The sequence below is a fragment of the Pelophylax lessonae genome (assembly GCF_965119305.1).
Source record: "Pelophylax lessonae genome assembly, chromosome: 1".
Taxonomy (NCBI): Eukaryota; Metazoa; Chordata; class Amphibia; order Anura; family Ranidae; genus Pelophylax; species Pelophylax lessonae.
Window position 1 is genome coordinate 282,370,990 of NC_138768.1, and position 22,186 is coordinate 282,393,175.

The 22,186-nt window shown below is 42.6% G+C and overlaps 1 protein-coding gene across 1 annotated transcript in view; it reads right to left on the minus strand.

Moving 5' to 3' along the window:
- Window positions 1–15,248, minus strand: part of LRRC74B (leucine rich repeat containing 74B) — a 77,460-nt gene extending 62,212 nt beyond the window's left edge. Inside the window, exons 1-4 of the mRNA XM_082243223.1 lie at window positions 14,965–15,248; window positions 9,022–9,199; window positions 6,859–7,001; window positions 2,252–2,384 (exon numbers count right to left, since the gene is read on the minus strand). Of these exons, the coding sequence (XP_082099349.1) occupies window positions 2,252–2,384; window positions 6,859–7,001; window positions 9,022–9,199; window positions 14,965–15,138 (628 nt within the window). The 5' untranslated portion in view covers window positions 15,139–15,248. The remainder of the gene's footprint in view (window positions 1–2,251; window positions 2,385–6,858; window positions 7,002–9,021; window positions 9,200–14,964) is intronic.
- Between the last annotated feature and the right edge of the window lie 6,938 nt (window positions 15,249–22,186).

Here is a 22,186-nt window from a genome sequence, read left to right on the forward strand (position 1 = left end):
CTCAGCTACAAAAAGGGAAGACCATCTGGCCATGCAACCTCACAACACCTCACCAAGGACCCCCAGACATTAAAGGGCAACCTCTGAGGGTGCTCAATAGAGGTGGGGAAACGAATTATAAAAAATCTATCTATCTATCTATCTATCTATCTATCTATCTATCTATCTATCTATCTATCTATCTATCTATCTATCTATCTATCTATCTAAATAGATATATATCTATCTATATATATATATATAGATATATATATATATATATATCTATATATATATATATATATATATCTATATATATATATATATATATATAGATATATATATATATATAGATATATATATATATTGCATGTATTACAGATGCAATAAAAAATCTAATCAAAATCATTAGCTGGTTTGTATGTGTGTGCTTCTTAGGTGTAAAAGGAAAAGCATGTAGTTGTGCATATATGTATATTGCTATATAAATATAAATAAGGCATGAGCGCATGACACGCGCAACTGCATAAAATGCAGATGTGCAAGAAACAGCGTAGACACATGTGCACACTAACATTTCATAAGAGCATGTGCACTTGGACATGAGGAACCAATAGGCACACACATGTGAAAAAGGTGGGGGGGGGGGGAGCACAAAAAATAAAATAAAATAATAATATTAATGAAAAAGATGACATAAGGTAAATACATTAATTGGACGTAGTAATGACAGATCAAAAGTCATCGCAACACAAAACTAAAAGAGAGGAGATCAGCGCATACTCAGACTGGTCTGAGGTGGTAAGCGGGGTCCCCCAAGGCTCAGTCTTGGGACCAACCTTGTTCAATTTATTCATAAACAACATTGAGGTCGGGATCAGTAGTTCAATATCAGTTTTTGCAGATGACACAAAATTGGGCAGGGCAATAACTTCACAACATGAAGCAGATATCCTACAGAATGACCTGGACAAAATAACAGAGTGGGCAACGACATGGCAAATGAGGTTTAACGTGGAGAAGTGTAAGGTTTTGCACTTGGGGACTAAAAACATAAAAACACAATACACGTTAGGAGGGGAGCCCTTGGGGGAATCAAAAATGGAGAAAGATCTGGGAGTCTTGGTTGATGATAGATTAGGAAACAGCATGCAATGTCAAGCGGCAGCTTCCAAAGCCAGCAGAATATTAGCATGCATAAAGAAAGGGATGTATTCCAGAGATAAGACTATAATCCTTCCACTTTATAAAACTCTGGTCCGACCGCATCTGGAGTATTCCGTCCAGTTCTGGTCGCCAGTCCTCAGGAGGGATGTGTTGGAGCTGGAGAGAGTCCAGAGAAGGGCAACTAAACTAATTAGGGGATTGGAGGACCTTGACTATGAAGAGCGTCTACAATCGCTCGATTTATTCTCCCTGGAGAAGAGACGTCTGAGGGGGGACATGATAGCAATTTATAAATATCTTAATGGGGATCCCAGCTTAGAAAAAAAGCTGTTCATTCGAAGGGATTGCATGAGGACTCGAGGGCATACAATGCGATTAGAGGAGAAGCGTTTTAACCTCAGGCAACGCGGGGGGTTCTTTACTGTTAGGGCAACAAGATTGTGGAATTCTCTACCACAAGAAGTGGTTTCTGCGGGTAGTATGGTGGCTTTCAAAAGACTCTTAGACTTACATCTCAAGGATCAGAACATTCAGGGGTATGGGAGATGATTACAGCCACACATACCTACACAGGTTGAACTAGATGGACTATTGTCTTTATTCAACCTCACCTACTATGTAACTATGTAACTATGTAAAAATAATCAGTACAATGCAATAGAATGAATATATCAAAATACAATAAAAAATAATAATAAGATAAAATTGTGTAATAATATACTGATGATGGTGATCCTAAATGTTAAAAATAAAATTCATGTACAACTCTGGTATACACGCATGGGAATGAACGGAAAGGAAAATAGAGGGTGGGGAGGAGGGAAAAAAAAAAGGGGGGGGGGGGTTTTCTAAGGGAAACCCAGAACATAATGTATGCACCCCAAGGCCCAGATAAAGGCAAGCAAAGGGCCACATCCGGCCCTCAGGCCACAGTTTGGAGACCACTGGTCTAGAGAAATAAGAATCTAATAAGACTTCAGTGTAAAGCAGTGAGAGACTGACTATGCAGAAAAAGAGGTAATAAAATATTACAGCTACAGCCTATTATAATGCCTTAAAATACATTATTTTTGACTGAAGTGTTTTTTTTAAGTGGATTACATACCTGAAATGTAACAATTTTCCCTTAGCATGTCTGCGATGGCCGCCGCACCATCTCCCTCAAGCCAGTTATCACTGAGATTTAGATTGACAATCGAAGTGTTGGTTACTAAAGAGATAGCAATTGCTTTTGCAGCCTGAAATAAATCAAAAGACAAGGTCAGGGATTCTTCATTTCTATTTTAGTAACTCATGCAGCAGAAGCATACTCAACATGCAACGTACAGGGAAAAGGTATGTGTATATCATTGCACTAAATGTCAATGACTTTCGGTTCTTCTGCAAGGGAGCGTCCGGTGTATTGTCCCTGACTAGACTCACAATCAAGGAACACAGTGTCCAGTTCTAACTGCTGGGGTGCCTCTGTAGAGACTTTCCCTCACATCCTCCCTGCTGATCACTATGGCCTAATGCAAGGTGAGTGTTTAGCCCCGGTGCATGAAGCTCTGGCGTTTAGCTGAGCCTGGAGGGCACAGGCACACCATCCGACCCCGCTGCCGGCAGCCTGCCAAACTCTATGAAAGTCTAATGGCAGCTGAAACGGATGGAGCTAGGTGGTGCATTGAGCGGTATGTACATTTAGGACAGTATGCACCCAGGGATGAATGACCATAACACAAGCAGTCACTGAGACAGTAAAAAGATTGTATCTCCCAAATAAGTACGCAGCCAGCAAAAAAAGAGAAAATCTGACAGAGGTCCTAAACCTATACAGTACAGATGTCTGTAATTTCAAGGGTATAAAACATAGTTACATTATGAGGTTCATGAATGCAACTAGACTTATACTGGCCATACACTATATGAAAAATCGTTCAAACTCATTTTCGAAAAAAATTAGTTAAAAAAAAAATTGTTCGTTTTTTCACATATCCCAAGTGGAAACAGTTTGGATGATGAAAACATTAACCTTTCAATTTTAAAATTTCCAAACTTGTACTTCGTTTTTTTTCAGCTCAAAAATGTCACAACCGATTCGTGCCCATCAACTGGCCGAAAAACGAAAGAACTGTCCAAATAACTGAATTTCGGCCGATTTTTCGTATAGTGTATGTATAGTGTATGACCAGCATTACAATAAGATCATCTTCTATACTAGCCTTTCTCAACCTTTTTACCGCAAAGGAACCCTTGAAATAATTTTTAGGTCTCAGGGAACCCCTAAAAAATTAATTAATCAGGGGTCAGTGAAAAGAATACCACTTACATTGCTCCCTTACAGCAATAGTCAAAACGCTTACAAAACCCATACAGACAGCTAAAGAAGATCTGCCAAGCAGTGTTCATTTTGACGTTAAATTTCAATTTAGTTTAGTCATTTTGACTAAAAATGCCATTTTAGTTTTAGTTGTATTTTAGTGGACTAAAATCCCCAGCACATTTTAGTCGACTAAAATCATTTTAGGCCTGGTTCACACCTATGCAGCTTGCAGTTGATCCATATTACATATTCCAGTTGCATTTTGTGTTTATCAATACACATTTTTGATCCATTGAAGTTTATGGAACCAAAAACACAACCTGCTAGTCCCAGGCCCTTTCCATAAAATGCACAGATGTGAATGTGACCCATAAGAAACCATGTTAAATGGACTGAAGTGTGTTTCTGCAAAACTGAAAACGCACTAAAAAAATGCATAGGTGTGAACCAGGTCTTAGTTGATTAAAATATATTGGATTTAGTTAAATTGTGATGCTTTATATAAGCATTTCTCCAGAATTTCCAAACTCATTATATACTCCTGGAGTAAAAATCGAATAACATATTCTTATTTATGGTATTAAAGTTTGAATATGCACCACAGACACAGATTTAGCCATTGTGATATATAACCAGTGTTTTGACATCAAATTTCTATTTAGTTTTTGGTCTTTTTAAAATGGCATTTTCGTTTTAGTCGTATTTTAGTCATCTGAATTGTTTTAGTTGTATTTTAGTCGACTAAAATAGTGTTAATTTAACATATTGTTATAATTTAAAACATTTTTGTCGACTAAATTAACACTGCTGCCAAGAGACCAGAACGATGCAGACACCATCAAATGGGAGGTTAATCAGCCACAGCTCATGGAACCCCTAGCAACCTCTGGAGGAACCCTAGGGTTCCATGAAACCCAATTGTAGTCCCCACAAACAGCACACACAAGCACATTAAGATGCTAATTGTACTTATTCATTTTTAATGATGAATTACAATATTTCAAACTAGATGTCACATACATAATCATGCAGAATTGTGCAAATGTACAAATGTACATAGTTCCGTCAGATCAAACCCAATGAAATTATTTACAGCTCATGCAGACAGTTTGCGTTTGAGGTAGTGCAGTCGCTCCTGCACGACTGTCAAACTTTGATATACAGTGCATTGCGAAAGTATTTGGCACCCTTGAACTTTTCGACCTTTTGCCACATTTCAGGCTTCAAACATAAAGATATAAAACTGTAATTTTTTGTGAAGAATCAACAACAAGTGGGACACAATCATGAAGTGGAACGAAATTTATTGGATATTTCAAACTTTGTTAACAAATACAAAACTGAAAAATTGGGCGTGCAAAATTATTCAACCCCTTTACTTTTAGTGCAGCAAACTCTCTCCAGAAGTTCAGTGAGGATCTCTGAATGATCCAATGTTGACCTAAATGACTAATGATTATAAATAGAATCCATCTGTGTGTAATCAAGTCTCTGTATAAATGCACCTGCACTGTGATAGTCTCAGAGGTCCGTTTAAAGCGCAGAGAGCATCATGAAGAACAAGGAACACACCGGACAGGTCCGAGATACTGTTGTGGAGAAGTTTAAAGCCGGATTTGGATACAAAAAGATTTCCCAAGCTTTAAACATCCCAAGGAGCACTGTGCAAGCGATAATATTGAAATGGAAGGAGTATCAGACCACTGCAAATCTACGAAGACCTGGCCGTCCCTCTAAACTTTCAGCTCATACAAGGACAAGACTGATCAGAGATGCAGCCAAGAGGCCCATGATCACTCTGGATGAACTGCAGAGATCTACAGCTGAGGTGGGAGACTCTGTCCATAGGACAACAATCAGTCGTATACTGCACAAATCTGGCCTTTATGGAAGAGTGGCAAGAAGAAAGCAATTTCTTAAAGATATCCATAAAAAGTGTCGTTTAAAGTTTGCCACAAGCCACCTGGGAGACACACCAAACATGTGGAAGAAGGTGCTCTGGTCAGATGAAACCAAAAATCGAACTTTTTGGCAAAAACATTATGTTTGGCGTAAAAGCAACACAGCTCATCACCCTGAACACACCATCCCCACTGTCAAACATGGTGGTGGCAGCATCATGGTTTTGGCCTGCTTTTCTTCAGCAGGGACAGGGAAGATGGTTAAAATTGATGGGAAGATGGATGGAGCCAAATACAGGACCATTCTGGAAGAAAACCTGATGGAGTCTGCAAAAGACCTGAGACTGGGACGGAGATTTGTCTTCCAACAAGACAATGATCCAAAACATAAAGCAAAATCTACAATGGAATGGTTCACAAATAAGCATATCCAGGTGTTAGAATGGCCAAGTCAAAGTCAAGACCTGAATCCAATCGAGAATCTGTGGAAAGAACTGAAAACTGCTGTTCACAAACGCTCTCCATCCAACCTCACTGAGCTCGAGCTGTTTTGCAAGGAGGAATGGGCAAAAATTTCAGTCTCTCGATGTGCAAAACTGATAGAAACATACCCCAAGCGACTTACAGCTGTAATCGCAGCAAAAGGTGGCGCTACAAAGTATTAACTTAAGGGGGCTGAATAATTTTGCACGCCCAATTTTTCAGTTTTTTATTTGTTAAAAAAGTTTGAAATATCCAATAAATTTCGTTCCACTTCATGATTGTGTCCCACTTGTTGTTGATTCTTCACAAAAAATTACAGTTTTATATCTTTATGTTTGAAGCCTGAAATGTGGCAAAAGGTTGAAAAGTTCAAGGGGGCTGAATACTTTCGCAATGCACTGTATACGGCTGTCTCCGTGCAGGCGCTGTGTATGCTTCCACTTCTATAGGCTGCCTGCATACAGCCTCAGGGCAAATGCAGGATTTAAAAACAAATGTTGCCTATACACAGGACCAGTGCCAGCGGCCATCTAAATGAAGGCTTTAAAACACACATCTGTGTTCCTTCGTGTACTTTGAAATATTTTTACATTCTGACCTAAAACTATTCAAGGGTATAAGGCTAAGTTCACACTACTGGGATGCAACATTGATGCGATTTACAGCATGATTATGTAGTGTGCCTTTGATTTGACTTTGCCTATTGTGCGGAGCCAAGTCGCACTGTAAGTTGCACCTTTTCCAAAATCGCATTGATTACAGTGCCATCTAATATGACTCTTTAGTACAGGGATATGCAAACTGTGACCCTCCAGATGTTGCAGGTCTACAATTCCCATGAGGCATAGCAAGACTCTGACAGCCACAAGCATGGCACCCAGAGGCATAGGCATGATGGGACTTGTAGTTTTGCAACAGCTGGAGGGCCACAGTTTGCATATGCCTGCTATAGTACAAACAACATTCATAGCAACACCAATTCCCCTACCCCACAGATCAGTAAACGTTATATAGTAGTATGCTTACCTGTGCACCTAGCCCATGATGCCTCATCACAAAATTAGAATCGCCCATGTGACGCAAGAAGTATGACACTGGCACAACACCAAATAGCTGGCAGGCAGATAGGTATCTGGCTTTACCAGAGGGATCATAGGCCTCTTTGGCTTCTGCAAAGGAAATTGATATGCTGACCCACAAGTATGGGATTCGAGGAAAATAAATAATTTTAACATCTGTACAAGATGCTCTTCTATCAGATGCATAGACTAAAAATGTGTGTAGACATGCTGAAGTTACAGTGGTTCTTCTCATTCATTTGCCAAAGCCATCACAATGTATTGTAGGTAACCAATACTATAGGTCAGGAGTCTCCAAACTTTCAGAGCAAATGGACAGTTTACTGTCCTTCAGGCTTTAGGGGGGCCATACTGTGGCCAGTGGGAGTGGAAAATGCCCCGGCATCAGTGCTCCATCATTGGTTTTAATAAGGGAATGGGGGGATACACATTGTTGGTATCAACGTGAAGAATAGTACCCCATTGATGGTGTCAAGAGGGGGAATGGTGCTCCAAGTGCCAGACAAAGGCAAAGGGCCACAGTTTGGAGTCCACTGCTACAGTATAGGTCAGTATCAGTATATGAGAGAAGTTTGAACTGCCAAAGGATTTTTATTTTTGTCTATCCAGTCCAAAGATTTACACAGCACAGCCCTGTCTAACAGGGAAGGGGACCTTATCTTTCTCTGCCGCAGTTTTACTTACAGGTAAACAGGTTCACTTACAGGTCTCCTTTCCATCCTCCCCAACATCTCTAGTCACTCTGATCTTTCCTTCTATAAGCATGATCCCAGATCCTTGGACTGCTTCCCCCTTTCTTTTTTCTTGGTGGCAGTGGGAATGAGGTAAAGGTGATTGAGTAATACTGGCCATACACTAGCCGAAAAATCGTTCGAAAATCTGTCATTTGGTCCGTTCGTTCATTTTTCGTCCAGTTAATGGGCACAAATAGAAAATCGGTTTTAACTTTTCAGAGCCTAAAAATCGAAGGAACAGTTTGGAAAATTCTGCCGAACTAAGGATGAATTGAAAGGTTAATGTGTTTTTCGCCCAAACTTTTTGCACTAGGTATATGTGACAAACTGAACGAAAAACTGATTAATTTATGTCCATTGAAGGATTTATCATTCCAAATTTGGTCATTACATGATGGCATGATTGTCTGCTCTCACGGGCGATTTTTCGTTTTTCAAAAATGAGTTTAAACGATTTTTCGGCTAGAGTATGGTAAGCTTAAGGCAGGACTAGGGCTAAAATCTGTCAGGATTTTATTGTTTAGTGTAAGGGTAATTTTCCATGACCTCCGGTTGTGTCACAGGGTCAGGAAGTGTTGGAAAATCTTCCCAACAGTGGCATAGATAATAAGAAAATAGTCTGCCATTGCTGACTTTCTTGAATACTCAACTCAGAAATATGCAATTTAGGCCTCATGCACACTGGACATTTTTGATGCTGCTCTAAGGAGCATCTGGCGTTTTCTTTTTTCTGCCTCTAAACGCCCCTGCATGTTTGCCTATGTGTCCGTGCACACATAGGCGTTTAGAGGCAGAAAAAAACACTGCCAGTGCATCTAGGAGCATTGGCATTTTGGCCCAAAAAAAATTAGCTTGACGCATATAAACGCATCTAAACGTGCATAAACGCTAGGTACGCTTAGTGCTTGAGCATTAATTTATTTCAATGGCCAGAATAAATTATTGTTCTGGTCAATGAAAGGAATTAATGCCCAACTGCTTGACGCGCCTAAACACGAGTTTGCAAGTGTCGCTGCCAGGAAGAAAGGTGTCTAGGAGAGATAGCAAAAACATCCAGTGTACATAAGGCCTAAAGTATTTCTGACTTGACCATGACTTTCCTTACATGTATATGTATTCTGGGTCAATGACACCTAAAATATTGAAACCAGGGAGTCAGCGTAACAGCCAGTTAACTAGTATTTTCAGGAGGTCATTCTTTCTATATGCTGCTAAGCAGTTAGCAAACATGGAGGAACACAGTAACTATAGAGAAACCCGTAGATGAAACAATAAGCAGCGTAATGAATTCTTGAGACTCCCGAGACGTGGCTTTGGAGAAGACTATTGTATGGCTGATAGAGAAAATGAGACATTTATCAAATTCAGTAACAAACCTTCTATTTCTAAATCAGTATCGCAGTCTTCCTCGTTTTCTTTTGATCCTGCAAAGTCTTCGCAGCCTTGCTCTGGTGCTTCCTCCACCGCCTCTTCTTTAGACTCAGAGACCTCTGTAATTTCATTGTCGATGTCTCCTTTATTCCTAGATCTCGCTGAAGCTGACCTTTGTACAATCTATACCAGCACACAATATGATACAAATTGCAGAAAAGCAATTTAACCAAAGGACATCACCTTTTACATCAGAAAACAGAATTTACATGTAAAGTGTGGACGTTCATCTGTACAATGTAGCAACCCTAAAAGCAAGCAAAACAATAAGACTCGATTCACACTGCCGCGACTTGTCAGCCTGATAAGTCGCGGTCCCTTGCGGTCCATTGACTGGTACAGGACCCGTTCTAATAGGAGCGACACAAGTCGCTCCGACTTAGAAAAAGGGTCCTGTACTACTTCGGGGCGACCTCGGAGCGACTTGCATAGACATTTATTTTATGAAGTCCGTGCAAGTCGCGCCGAAGTATCGGTGCACGGGACTTCACAAGTCGCCCCCGAAGTAGTACAGAGTCGTGTCGCCATAGTGTGTGAACCGACTCTAAAACTACATCCTCACTTGTACACAGCAAATAAAAAATCTTACAGAGGGAATAAACCTAAAAATAAAAATGTAACATATTTGTGCCCTTTCACATGGGCATTGTAATCAGGTTTGCCTGTCAGTTTTTCAGGTGGACCTGATCAGAAGCTCCATTCGGCCAGGAGAATGTAAAGAGACTTACAGTATCTCACAAAAGTGAGTACACCCCTCACATTTTTGTAAATATTTTATTATATCTTTTCATGTGACAACACTGAAGTAATGACAATTTGTAGTGAGTGTACAGCTTGTTTAACAGGGTACATTTGCTGTCCCCTCAAAATAACTCAACACACAGCCATTAATGTCTAAACCGCTGGCAACAAAAGTGAGTACACCCCTAAGTGAAAATGTCCAAATTGGGCCCAAAGTGTCAATATTTTGTGTGGCCACCATTATTTTCCAGCACTGCCCTAACCCTCTTGGGCATTGAGTTCCCCCGGAGCTTTACAGGTTGACACTGGAGTCCTCTTCCACTCCTCCATAAGGACATCACAGAGCTGGTGGATGTTAGAGACCTTGCGCTCCTCCACCTTCCATTTGAGGATGCCCCACAGATGCTCAATAGGGTTTAGGTCTGGAGAAATGCTTGGCCAGTCCATCACCTTTACCCTAAGCTTCTTTAGCAAGGCAGTGCCCATTTTCGAGGTGTGTTTGGGGTCATTATCATGTTGGAATACTGCCCTGCGGCCCAGTCTCCAGAGGGAGGGGATCATGCTCTGCTTCATGTCACAGTACAAGTTGGCATGCAAAGTGTCCTCAATGAACTGTAGCTCCCCAGTTCTGGCAGCACTCATGCAGCCCCAGACCATGACACTCCCACCACCATGCTTGACTATAGGTAAGACACACTTGTCTTTGTACTCCTCACATGGTTGCCACCACACATGCTTGACACCATCTGAACCAAATAAGTTTCTCTTGGTCTCAGCAGATCACAGGACATGGTTCCAGTAATCCATGTCCTTAGTCTTCTTGTCAGTCCCGAGGTAGGACAGCGGAGTCTGTTTACATCCAAGCTCCCATAGAGCTGTCACGGGTCTGCCTGTGTCAGCCGGGCACAAAGTGAACGGGCATTGATGTCAAAAATCAACGTCTGTCCCACTAAGTTCCGATTCATCAGATCTGCTCACGGATTCTCTGCTAACTGGAGTGATTTCCACTCTGTGTGAAAGAAGCCTTACAGTTTACCAATCCAGGTGGCTGCATTCGTTTTTTTTTTTTTTATTAATTTTTTTAGGCCCCTTTCAAACAGGCTTTCCAATCAGGTACGCCTGTCAGTTTTTCAGGCGGACCTGATCAGATGCTCCATGCATCCCTATGGGGCAGCAGATGTCAGCGGTGACATCTCCGCTGCTCTCCAATCCGATGTGATCCGTGAAGTCCAGACGGATGGAAACCCTATTTTACATCCATCTGGAGGATCGGATCAGATGAAAGCGGACAGGCGGACGGTTTTCATCCGATCTCCCATAGAGGAGAGTGGGTTTCTGACAGCCCCGTCTCTGAAAAGTAAAGACGGAGCTGTCATCCGCCCGCTCAGTGGGGATCGGCGTATCGATCCCCGCTGAGCAAAACGGAGTCTACCGGGTGGAAAGCCCATGTGAAAGGAGCCTTAGGCTTTTCTTTTCACCTGGCGATCCTGCCATTATCACATTCCTGTTCTAAGCTGACCATACACAGTTTTTTTTTTTTATTCAGTCAGTAGGCACACAAGGAGGAGGATGGAGGAATTCACCCCCCCACTGGGACATTGTCTTCTGACAGCGGCACCCATCAATGTCAGAATACACTGATCAGAGGCTTCACTTAACTGGCTGCAGCCAATTTTTCAACATGTCCCTTCTACTGAAATTGAATACACAATAACGTATAAAATACATGAAATGTACATATAATCTTAAAGGAAGATTTTTCATAGAATAAATGGTCTGGTTACAAGGCCTCTGATGCCCCATACACACGTGCAGATTATCTGCAGACTTTTGTCTGCAGACTTACCTTTTCTATGTAGTGCAAGGGCCTGCAGGATTGCATACAAATTGAAAGTGTTTAGGTTTGACCTCATATTATATGGTTTTGGTAAGTCTGCAGACAAAAGTCTGCAGATAATCTGCACGTGTGTATGGGGCATTAACTGTAGCTAAAGGCAATCGTTTTTTTTTTTTTTGTATAGAGAGGAATTGGAACACCTATAAGGTTTTTATTGCTGTCTGCGCCCCCGTAAGGGAGAGTCGCTGCCTCTATTTGTCCTGTTTTAGCAATATCAACAAGTGTGAAAGTGATTGTCCCACCTTTTTGGGTGTCAGTAATAGAAAGGAAATTGGGCAATGGGGACAGTAGTTCTTGTGACAATCACTTTGGAGGATTCCATCTCACTTAGGGCCCATGTAATTCGCACACAGGAATCGCAGCACATTCCTGCGCTAATTACATGCGGAGTCTCTGGGGTGCAATTTGAGCCATGGATTTGTATGGCTCAAATCGCACTGCATTTGCACCAATCTGGTGCAGGACCCTTTTTTTGTCTGCACCAGATATGAATCGGTTCACAAACCGATTTTGGGGTGTTATTAACTTAACAAACACTCTGCAATAGGTTCGCAGGAACTGGTTGCGATTTTGGTGCGGAATCCGCGATTCTGCTGTGAATTTGCACTGCATCTATTGTGAACCGATGCTTAGGTACTTTCTGGGTTCACACTGGATGCGGTGTGAATTTACTGCAGATTGGCACCGCATCTAAATCGCACCCCGTCCATGCAAATTGATTGCGGAATGTAAGTTAAGTTAACGACACCCCGCAATTGGTTTGCAAAACACAGCGCGATTTGCAGAATCGGATCACATGGATGTGAACACCCATGTCATCCAATTCTGGTGCGGACAAAAAAAAAAAAAAGGGTCCAGCACCAGTTTGGTGCAAATGCAGTGTAATGGCACTTTTCCACTGCATGGAACCGAACGGTTCGGCTCGCTTTTGTGCTTTTCCACTGCATGGTACCGCATGGTACGGTTTAGGAACGGTTCGGTACGGTACGGCGGCGCTTTTCCACTACATGGAACCGAACGGTATGGCTCGCTTAAACAGTACCACCTCAGTTGTGGTTCCAAGAGGGCCGTACCAATACCATATCCCACAATCCTTTGCATGCAGCCTTGACTGTTTGTCACTACTAGCCACTGATTGGTCAGAGAATCGTTGTTATCCCACCCACTTACTACTTTAGTGGAAAAGCAAACCGTACCAAACCGTACCGAACCGTTCCAACACCGTACCATGCGGTACCATGCAGTGGAAAACAAAACCGAGCCAAGCAGGGCCGAGCCGAGCCGGTACTTGCAGTGGAAAAGTGTTATAATTTGAGCCATACAAATCCATGGCTCAAATTGCACCCCAGAGACCCCGCATGTAATTTGCGGAATGTGCAGCGATTCCTGGGCAAATTACATGCGGTGTCTCGCACTGCATCAGTGTGAACCCAGTATTACACTGCTCTATAGCAAAATTGTGGTATAAACGCATATGTGTTTTTACAGTGATTTTGCTGTGTTACAGATACGTTTGCTGTGCATTTCTCGTTTGTTTTTGGGTTACCTGCACCTGTGAAAAATGCAGGTGACTCAAAAACGCACTAAAATGGGAAAATCCTGGTGCGTTTTTATCGTGATTTCCATTTCTTTCATTTGGAAGCTGTGTTTTTGGTGCAGATTTCAAAACCGCACCAAAGATGCAGTATACGGGACTTTTCAAAACGCACTGCACTGTGGTGTGAAAAGTCCCATAGGGAAACATTTTTCTTGCAAGGAAAAAACGCAGGAAAAATGCAAGACTCCATGCACACTGGCTTAAAAATCGCTGCTTCTAGAGGAGTTCTGTGTTCTACCTGTAGAAGCAGCTCAATGTTATCCTATGTATCCATGTACATTAGAACAATTACTTTCATATTTGGTGCTCAGAGTTTGGAAGCAGGAAAAAAAAACCCTTGGTTTGCATTTCTGATTGGAACTTTCTGGCAGAAAACTCGCCAAAACTGTGTACGAAAACACTATATGTGCATTCTTTTTCTCCCAACTGGCATTTTTTTTTTAAACTCGGAGTGCATGGAGCCTTATGCTGGCCATACACTATATACAATATACACAAAATCGTTCGACAATTTGCCATTTGGACAGTTTGTTCGTTTTTCGCCCAGTTAATGGGCACAAATTGGTAATCGGCTGTGACATTTTTGAGTTAAATAAACAAAGGACAAGTTTGCAAAATTTCTGCCGAGCAAACGATAAATTGAAAGCGTAATGTTTTTCTCATCCGAATCGTTTGCACTAGGCATATGTGACAAAAAAAATGAAAAACAGGTTCATTTATGTCCTTCGAATGATTTATCCATCAAAATTCGGTCAATACATGATGGCAAAATGGTTTGCTCTCATCATGACTGAGTGTTGGTTATTGGAAAACGAGTTGGAAGGATTTTCCGTATAGTGTATGGCCAGTATTAACTAAGGGACAGGAAGTGAAGGGAAATTTCCTGAATAGGCCACAGATGGCAGAAAATACCTAACAGGGGTTATAACTAGGGATCGACCAATTATCGGCAAAGCCGATATATTGAGGGCTGATATGCACTTTCCCCGATATATCTGAATCGGCCACCAAGGTGACCAATATTGCTGAAATTTCAGGAAAGGGATTGTACCGGAGTGATGCCTGCAGCTAGAGGCATCACCCCGGTACCGGCGTCCATAGCCGACGGTCGGCCGTCTTGTAATGACAACCGATGCGGCTGAGAAGCCACTCGGCTGTCATTACAAGGAGCGGGAGGGGACGTCCCCCTGCTCGTGCCACCTTTCGCGGCTCGTCCGGGTCTCCCAGCCCACCGGGGGATCCTGGCAACCATTCTGCACTGAAGAGAAAGCCAGATCAAAGCCGCATCCAGCTCTGATCGGGTCTCCATGTAAAAACCCAGAGGTGATGTCATGACATCACTTCCGGGTACTGGCGCCAGATTAAAAAATAATTACAGCATTCAAAACAGCCAAACTTGGCGTTTTGAATGCTTTTCAGTGCAGGGGAGGGGTTTGGGGTCTTTTAGACCCCCAGATCCCTCCACAAGAGTATCTGTCAAGTGATAAAAAATAAATAAATAAAATACATTTTTCAAAATGTACGATACCGATATGCAATGGCCAAAATATCGGTATGGGCAACTAAAATACGATCGGTCAATCACTAGTTATAACCTTCCACAATAAAATAAATAAGTCGCCTTCCGTTGTCATTTGGGTTGACATGAATTACCTTATTGTCCACACTTCCTCTGCTGAGAGATGGGAGAGGTCTGCTGGGGGGTCTGCTAGAGATGCCCCCCACACTGGAGCGGCCCCCCTCCTCCTCCTCTTCTGCATCCTTGGCTTCTTCTACAGAGGGAAGCATGGAGCCGATGTCCTTAGAGAACCTCTTGCTTAGTACCATAGTGAGGAGACCCTGGATGGATTGTACATGAAACCCCAGATACTGGTGTGGTGTGGTTAGACCCCCTGGATCTGCACACAATCTAACCTATCCCTCTACTTTCACTGCACGTTTCAACTAAACTACAAACTGCACGGTGAGTGACAACGTGAGCTTCCAATCAGAACGCTGGAAATGCGAGACCAACCTATCGAATGTCAGGGGCGGGATCTAGTGCTTTAGGCTCCTCGGAGCTTGTTGTAGTGTTGTCATGGAGACTGTCTCTGCTCTGCTGTGATTCCTAAACATCTATAGAGCACACAGCATGCGGGACAGTGCTTGTATAATCAGTGACACCAGTGGGATTGAATTGATAGGAAACCTGCAATCAGGGAAACAAGGAGCCTGTCCATATTGACCTCTTTTTTTAATACCAGTTAACCAGCTGTCATGTTGGTCCTCTTGGATCAGTCCATGGTCTGCATGAAATAACCAGATCAAGACCTGGCATGTTATCCTAGGTTTCCTCATCGATATACTTTCTGGTCACCATATGACTCATTATCAGAACCAGAGGGTCAGTGTAGCTGTTCAGGAGCACAGATGTCAGCCTGTAAGGCCCCTTTTACACAGGCTTTCCGATCAGGTCCGCCTGTCAGTTTTTCAAGCAGACCTGATCGGATGCTCCATGCAGCCCTATGGAGAGGCAGATGTCAGTGGTGACATCTCCACCGACAACCGCTGCTATCCGATCTGATGCTGTCCATGAAATCCAGATGAATGGAAACCCTATTTTCGATTAATACACCGCTCACAAAAATTGAAGGAAAACTTTTAAGGCCCCTGCATACATGCTGTCCGTTTGTTCGTTTTTCATCCATCCATTAACAGATTAAAAACAAACATCAATGCATTTCTATGGAAAAACGAATGTATATTCGTTTTTTTTACATCCGCACCCATCATCATCCCTTTTTTAAACTGATCAATGCTCTATATTTGGCCCCTTTCACACGGGCGCCTGACGGAGTCCATTCTGCTCAGCAGGGGGATCGATCTGCCAATCCCCGCTGAGCAGGCGGATGACAGCTCCATCTCCGCTGTGTGTGCAGAGACGGAGCTGTCAGATCCACACTGTCCTCTATGGGGGGATCGGATGAGAGCAGACGGCCTGTCCGTTCTCATACGATCCCATCTGATCCGACCCTCCAGACGGATGAAAAATAGGGTTTCCATCCATCCAGATTTCATGGACAGGATCGGAATCGGATAGCAGCGAGTGTCAGCGGAGATGTCTCCGCTGACACCCGCTGCCCCATAGGGATGCATGGAGCATCCGATCAGGTCCGCCTGAAAAACTGACAGGCGAATCGGATCGGATCGCCCATGTGAAAGGGGCCTAAAAAGCGGCCTTTCTTCCATTAAAAAAAACCGGATCGTATGAAAAACAGATGTAAACTGGCAAATGGTCAGTTTTTCATTCGTTTTTTGCATTGGAAGTGGATGTAAAAAAAAAAAACTGATGAAAAACTGATGATCACTGATGAAAACATAAAGACAAACTGATGATCACTGATGAAAACCTAAAGAAAAACTGATGAATACTTCATCCATTTTGACGTGATTGAACTGATGAAATGAACGGTCCACATGTGTGAAAGGGGTCTTCATCCGAGTGTAGCATCAAGTCAAATAAACTCCTGGGATATTGCTCTGGCCAGTTAAGTAGCAGAGGGGATTGCAGTTTCAGCTGCTTTGGTGTTAATGAAATTAACAACAGGAGCACCAGATGGGCAACAATGAGACAATCTCCAAAACAGGAATGGTACAGAAATTTTCCCTTTCATCATCTTTTCTGACCGTTTTTCACTAGTTTTGCATGTGGCTAGGGTCAGTGTCACTACTGGAAACACAAGGCAATACCCGGAGCCTATAGAGATTGCACAGGCAGTCCAACTCCTATAAGTAAAAACAGTACCTGGAGGTTTACAACCACTTTAACCCATCAGCAGGACAACAACATCATTAGCAGTAATCAGCACGGGTTTATAAATGGGCGTTCTTGTCAAACCAATCTCTTAACATTCTATGAGGAAATAGGTCTGCAGGCATCGACCGCAGGGTTTGCTCTTGGATACGGAACTGGCTAAAAGGGCGGGTCCAAAGGGTGTTAATAAACAGCGCATACTCAGACTGGTCTGAGGTAGTAAGCGGGGTGCCCCAGGGCTCAGTCCTGGGACCAACCTTGTTTAATTTATTGATAAACAGCATTGAGGACGGGATCAGTAGTTCGTTATCAGTTTTTGCAGATGACACAAAATTGGGCAGGGCAATAACTGCACAGCATGAAGCAGATATCCTACAGAATGACCTGGACAAAATAACAGAGTGGGCAACGACATGGCAAATGAGGTTTAATGTGGAGAAGTGTAAGGTTTTGCACTTGGGGACTAAAACCATAAAAGCACAATACACTTTAGGGGGGGAACCTTTGGGGGAATCAAAAATGGAGAAAGATCTGGGAGTCTTGGTAGAGGATAGACTAAGCAATAGCATGCAATGTCAAGCGGCAGCTGCCAAAGCCAACAGAATATTAGCATGCATAAAGAAAGGGATGTATTCCAGAGATAAGACTATAATCCTTCCACTTTATAAAACTTTGGTCCGACCACATCTGGAGTATTCTGTCCAGTTATGGTCGCCAGTCCCCAGAAGGGATGTGTTGGAGCTGGAGAGAGTCCAGAGAAGGGCAACTAAACTAATTAGGGGATTGGAGGACCTTAATTATAAAGAGCGTCTACAATCGCTTAATTTATTTTCCCTGGAGAAGAGACGCCTGAGAGGGGACATGATAGCAATTTATAAATACCTCAATGGTGATCTCAGCATAGAAAAAAAGCTATTTAGTCGCAAGGATGGCATGAGGACTCGAGGGCATACAATGCGATTAGAGGAGAAGCGTTTTAACCTCAGGCAACGCAGGGGGTTCTTTACTGTTAGGGCTACAAGATTGTGGAATTCTCTACCACAAGAGGTGGTTTCTGCGGGAAGTATGGCTACTTTCAAAAGACTCTTTGGCGTACATCTCAAGGATCAGAATATTAAGGGGTATGAGAGATGATTACGGCCATACACACCTACACAGATTGAACTGGATGGACTATTGTCTTTATTCAACCTCAACTACTATGTAACTATGTAAGGACCGGTATCTGCTCCTTTGTGCAAGGAGGAACAGGATTAGCATTGCCAGAGCCCTACAAAATTACTTCCAACAGGCCACTGGTGTGAATGTCTCTGATCAAACAATCAGAAACACTTCATGAGAGTGGCCTGAGGGCCCAATGTCCTCTAGTGGGCCCTGTGCTCACTGCCCAGCACTGTGGAGCTCGTTTGGCATTGGACATTGAACACCAGAATTGGCAGGTCTGCCACTGGTATCCTGTGAGAGCAGGTTCACCCTGAGCCATAGTTCCCAACATTTGAAAAAAAAATTCCAGGGACACTTTGCAGCACAGCTATCAATTACTTACCACACCCACTTCCCTGAAGCTCCGCCCACTCCGCATAATTAATCCCCACCTACTTATCAGATTATAGGGTCTACTTCATAAAGAGAGAATTACAGGAAATTGAAAAGGGAATTGAAAAATTAAGGCCAAAGTAGCAGAGTTGGAATAATTCTCCCATTCAGCTGCACTACTTCTGCCTAAAGTTTAAAATTCTCCTCACAATTCCCTGCAATTCTAAAGTGTGAAATGTGTTCAAATGTGACCATAGAAAAAATGTAATATGTAAATATAAATAAAGTGCAAGGTGTAAATAAGTATGATTATACTATCTGGTATAATTAGGTTTTATCGTACTTATACGTACACCTAACACTTTATTTAGATTTACATATTCCATTTTTTGTATGGTCACACCTGAGCACATTTCACACTTTATTCACCTGTCTTTGAATTCAGCCCTCTGTAGGGTGATAATTTTCATTTACATAAAACAATGTGGCATCCTTTCCTTCCTAACACATTACCCAGTCCATACCAGTATAGATCCTAACACATTACCCAGTCCATACCATCCTCACACATTACCCAGTCCATACCAGTATAGATCCTAACACATTACCCAGCCCATACCAGTATAGATGCTAACACATTACCCAGTCCATACCATCCTCACACATTACCCAGTCCATACCAGTATAGATCCTAACACATTACCCAGCCCATACCAGTATAGATGCTAACACATTACCCAGTCCATACCAGCATAGATCCTAACACATTACCCAGTCCATATCAGTATAGATCCTAACACATTACCCAGTCCATATCAGTATAGATCCTAACACATTACCCAGTCCATATCATCCTAACACATTACCCAGTTTATACCAGTATAGATCCTAACACATTACCCAGTCCATATCAGTATAGATCCTAACACATTACTCAGTCCATACCAGTATAGATGCTAACACATTACCCAGTCCATACCAGTATAGATCCTAACACATTACCCAGTCCATATCATCCTAACACATTACCGAGTCCATACCAGCATAGATCCTAACACATTACCCAGTCCATACCATCCTCACACATTACCCAGTCCATACCAGTATAGATCCTAACACATTACCCAGTCCATACCAGTATAGATCCTAACACATTACCCAGCCCATACCAGTATAGATGCTAACACATTACCCAGTCCATACCAGCATAGATCCTAACACATTACCCAGTCCATATCAGTATAGATCCTAACACATTACCCAGTCCATATCATCCTAACACATTACCCAGTTTATACCAGTATAGATCCTAACACATTACCCAGTCCATATCAGTATAGATCCTAACACATTACTCAGTCCATACCAGTATAGATGCTAACACATTACCCAGTCCATACCAGTATAGATCCTAACACATTACCCAGTCCATATCATCCTAACACATTACCGAGTCCATACCAGTATAGATCCTAACACATTACCCAGTTTATACCAGTATAGATCCTAACACATTACCCAGTCCATATCAGTATAGATCCTAACACATTACCCAGTCCATACCAGTATAGATCCTAACACATTACCCAGTCCATACCATCCTACACATTACCCAGTCCATATCATCCTAACACATTACCAAGTCCATACAAGTATAGATCCTAACATATTACCCAGTTCACACCAGTATAGATCCTAACACATTACCCAGTCCATACCATCCTAACACATTACAGAGTCCATACCAGTATAGATCCTAACAGGGACGGACTGACAACTCATGGGGCCCCCGGGCAATAAGAGATCATGGGGCCCCCTGTGCCCCCGTCCACACTCAAGCCACACCTACACAAAGCCCCTCCTACATCTTGCACAGTCCATATTACATGTGTTAGTCACAGAATTTCTCTACACTATGTTCAAAAAACAAACTTACATTAAATAAAGTGCAACATAGGTACATTTACAAAATTAAGGTTTTCATAAATGAACACTATATAACAAGAGCAACAAATGTCTTCTTAGCTGAACGGTTTAATAAAAAAGACCACCATTGTAGGGAGCATTTTTCCCACTGACCACCAATGTAAGGAACCTTCTTCCCACTGATCACCAATGTAAGGAGGATTCTTCCCACTGACCCCCAATGTAAGGAGCATTTATCCCACTGACCTCCAATGTAAGGAGCATTCTTCCCACTGATCACCAATGTAAGGAGCATTCTTCCCACTGATCACCAATGTAAGGAGGATTCTTCCCACTGACCCCCAATGTAAGGAGCATTTATCCCAATTTTTGTTTATTAAAAGTCTTGCAATCAATAATCATAAAATCAATATACATAAATAAATATATACATATTTACATGAAAATGGAAAAAAATACAAAGCAAGTTCTGCTCTCAAATAAAGAATGGCTTTACAGCAAAAACAAAACTCACATCATGAAACTGTCATTACCGGAGAAAATAATCTTAGTAGGACTCACACCACCACACCAGACATCCAACCTGTGAGGTCAAGAAACAAAACCACCCCCATTATGCATGCAGCCCTTCTTCAAAAAGAAGATATTAACCAACAAAAGCTAAGGGCGTGAAAGAAATAGCATAGGAAAAGAGCTCCTCACCCAGAGATGGACAGTTCACCAAAAGCAGGTCTGATATTCCTCCACGCCCTTATCCAGACTGCTCGAGGCTCCCTGCCCTTCTCAAGACCCCGAATCTTCCCAACCTCACCCAGAATATCGTACACCACCACCTCAACAGGGAGGACTTTCTTCCGCAGGGTAATCTGGCACCGTGCATTCCACGTGAAGTAACGGACAACTATACTAACTAGAAAAAGTGTATCCAAATCAAAATCCCAGCGAGTCGGGAATGCCCCGTACACCCACTCCGCATAACTCATGCGATAGAGAAAGGGGAGGCCTAGAGCCCTCCCCACCCTTTTATACACCTCTATGTTAAAGGGACACTGGAGCAAAAAGTGGTCCATAGACTCCACTTTACCAACACACTCCGCTCTAGGACAATCCCGATCATCCACAGGGCGATGCTTCAGGTTCCCTCTCACATAGAGCCTTCCATGGAAAGCGAGCCAGGCTTGATCCCTAAACTTCAAAGGGATTCTTCCTAAGTTAATTAAACGCAACCCCTCCCTCATTACGGGGCCTGGGCAATCCCTTAAGGTCAGTGACACACTGAAAGCAGAGCCCAAAATCCTCTTCTCCAGAAGCTTTCTGGGGAGGGACTTGATATCCCCCACTGTCACCTGCCACTGCCTAAGTATTTTCAGACACGGGGCAACATAAGCCGGAAGCTTGCCATGTCGGACTCTCAGACTTTTCACTGGCCCGCCATCTTCCCAGCATCGCAGAAAAGGCCTAAACCAAGATTGAAAAATACCCACCCATCCCGGCGGGGTCTCTGCTAACATATTACCAAGATTATACTTTAAAAAGAGCAGAGAAAAGAAAACTATAGGGTTGACCATTCCTAGACCACCCTCCCGCCTGGACAGGTAAGTTACATTGCGTTTGATCAGG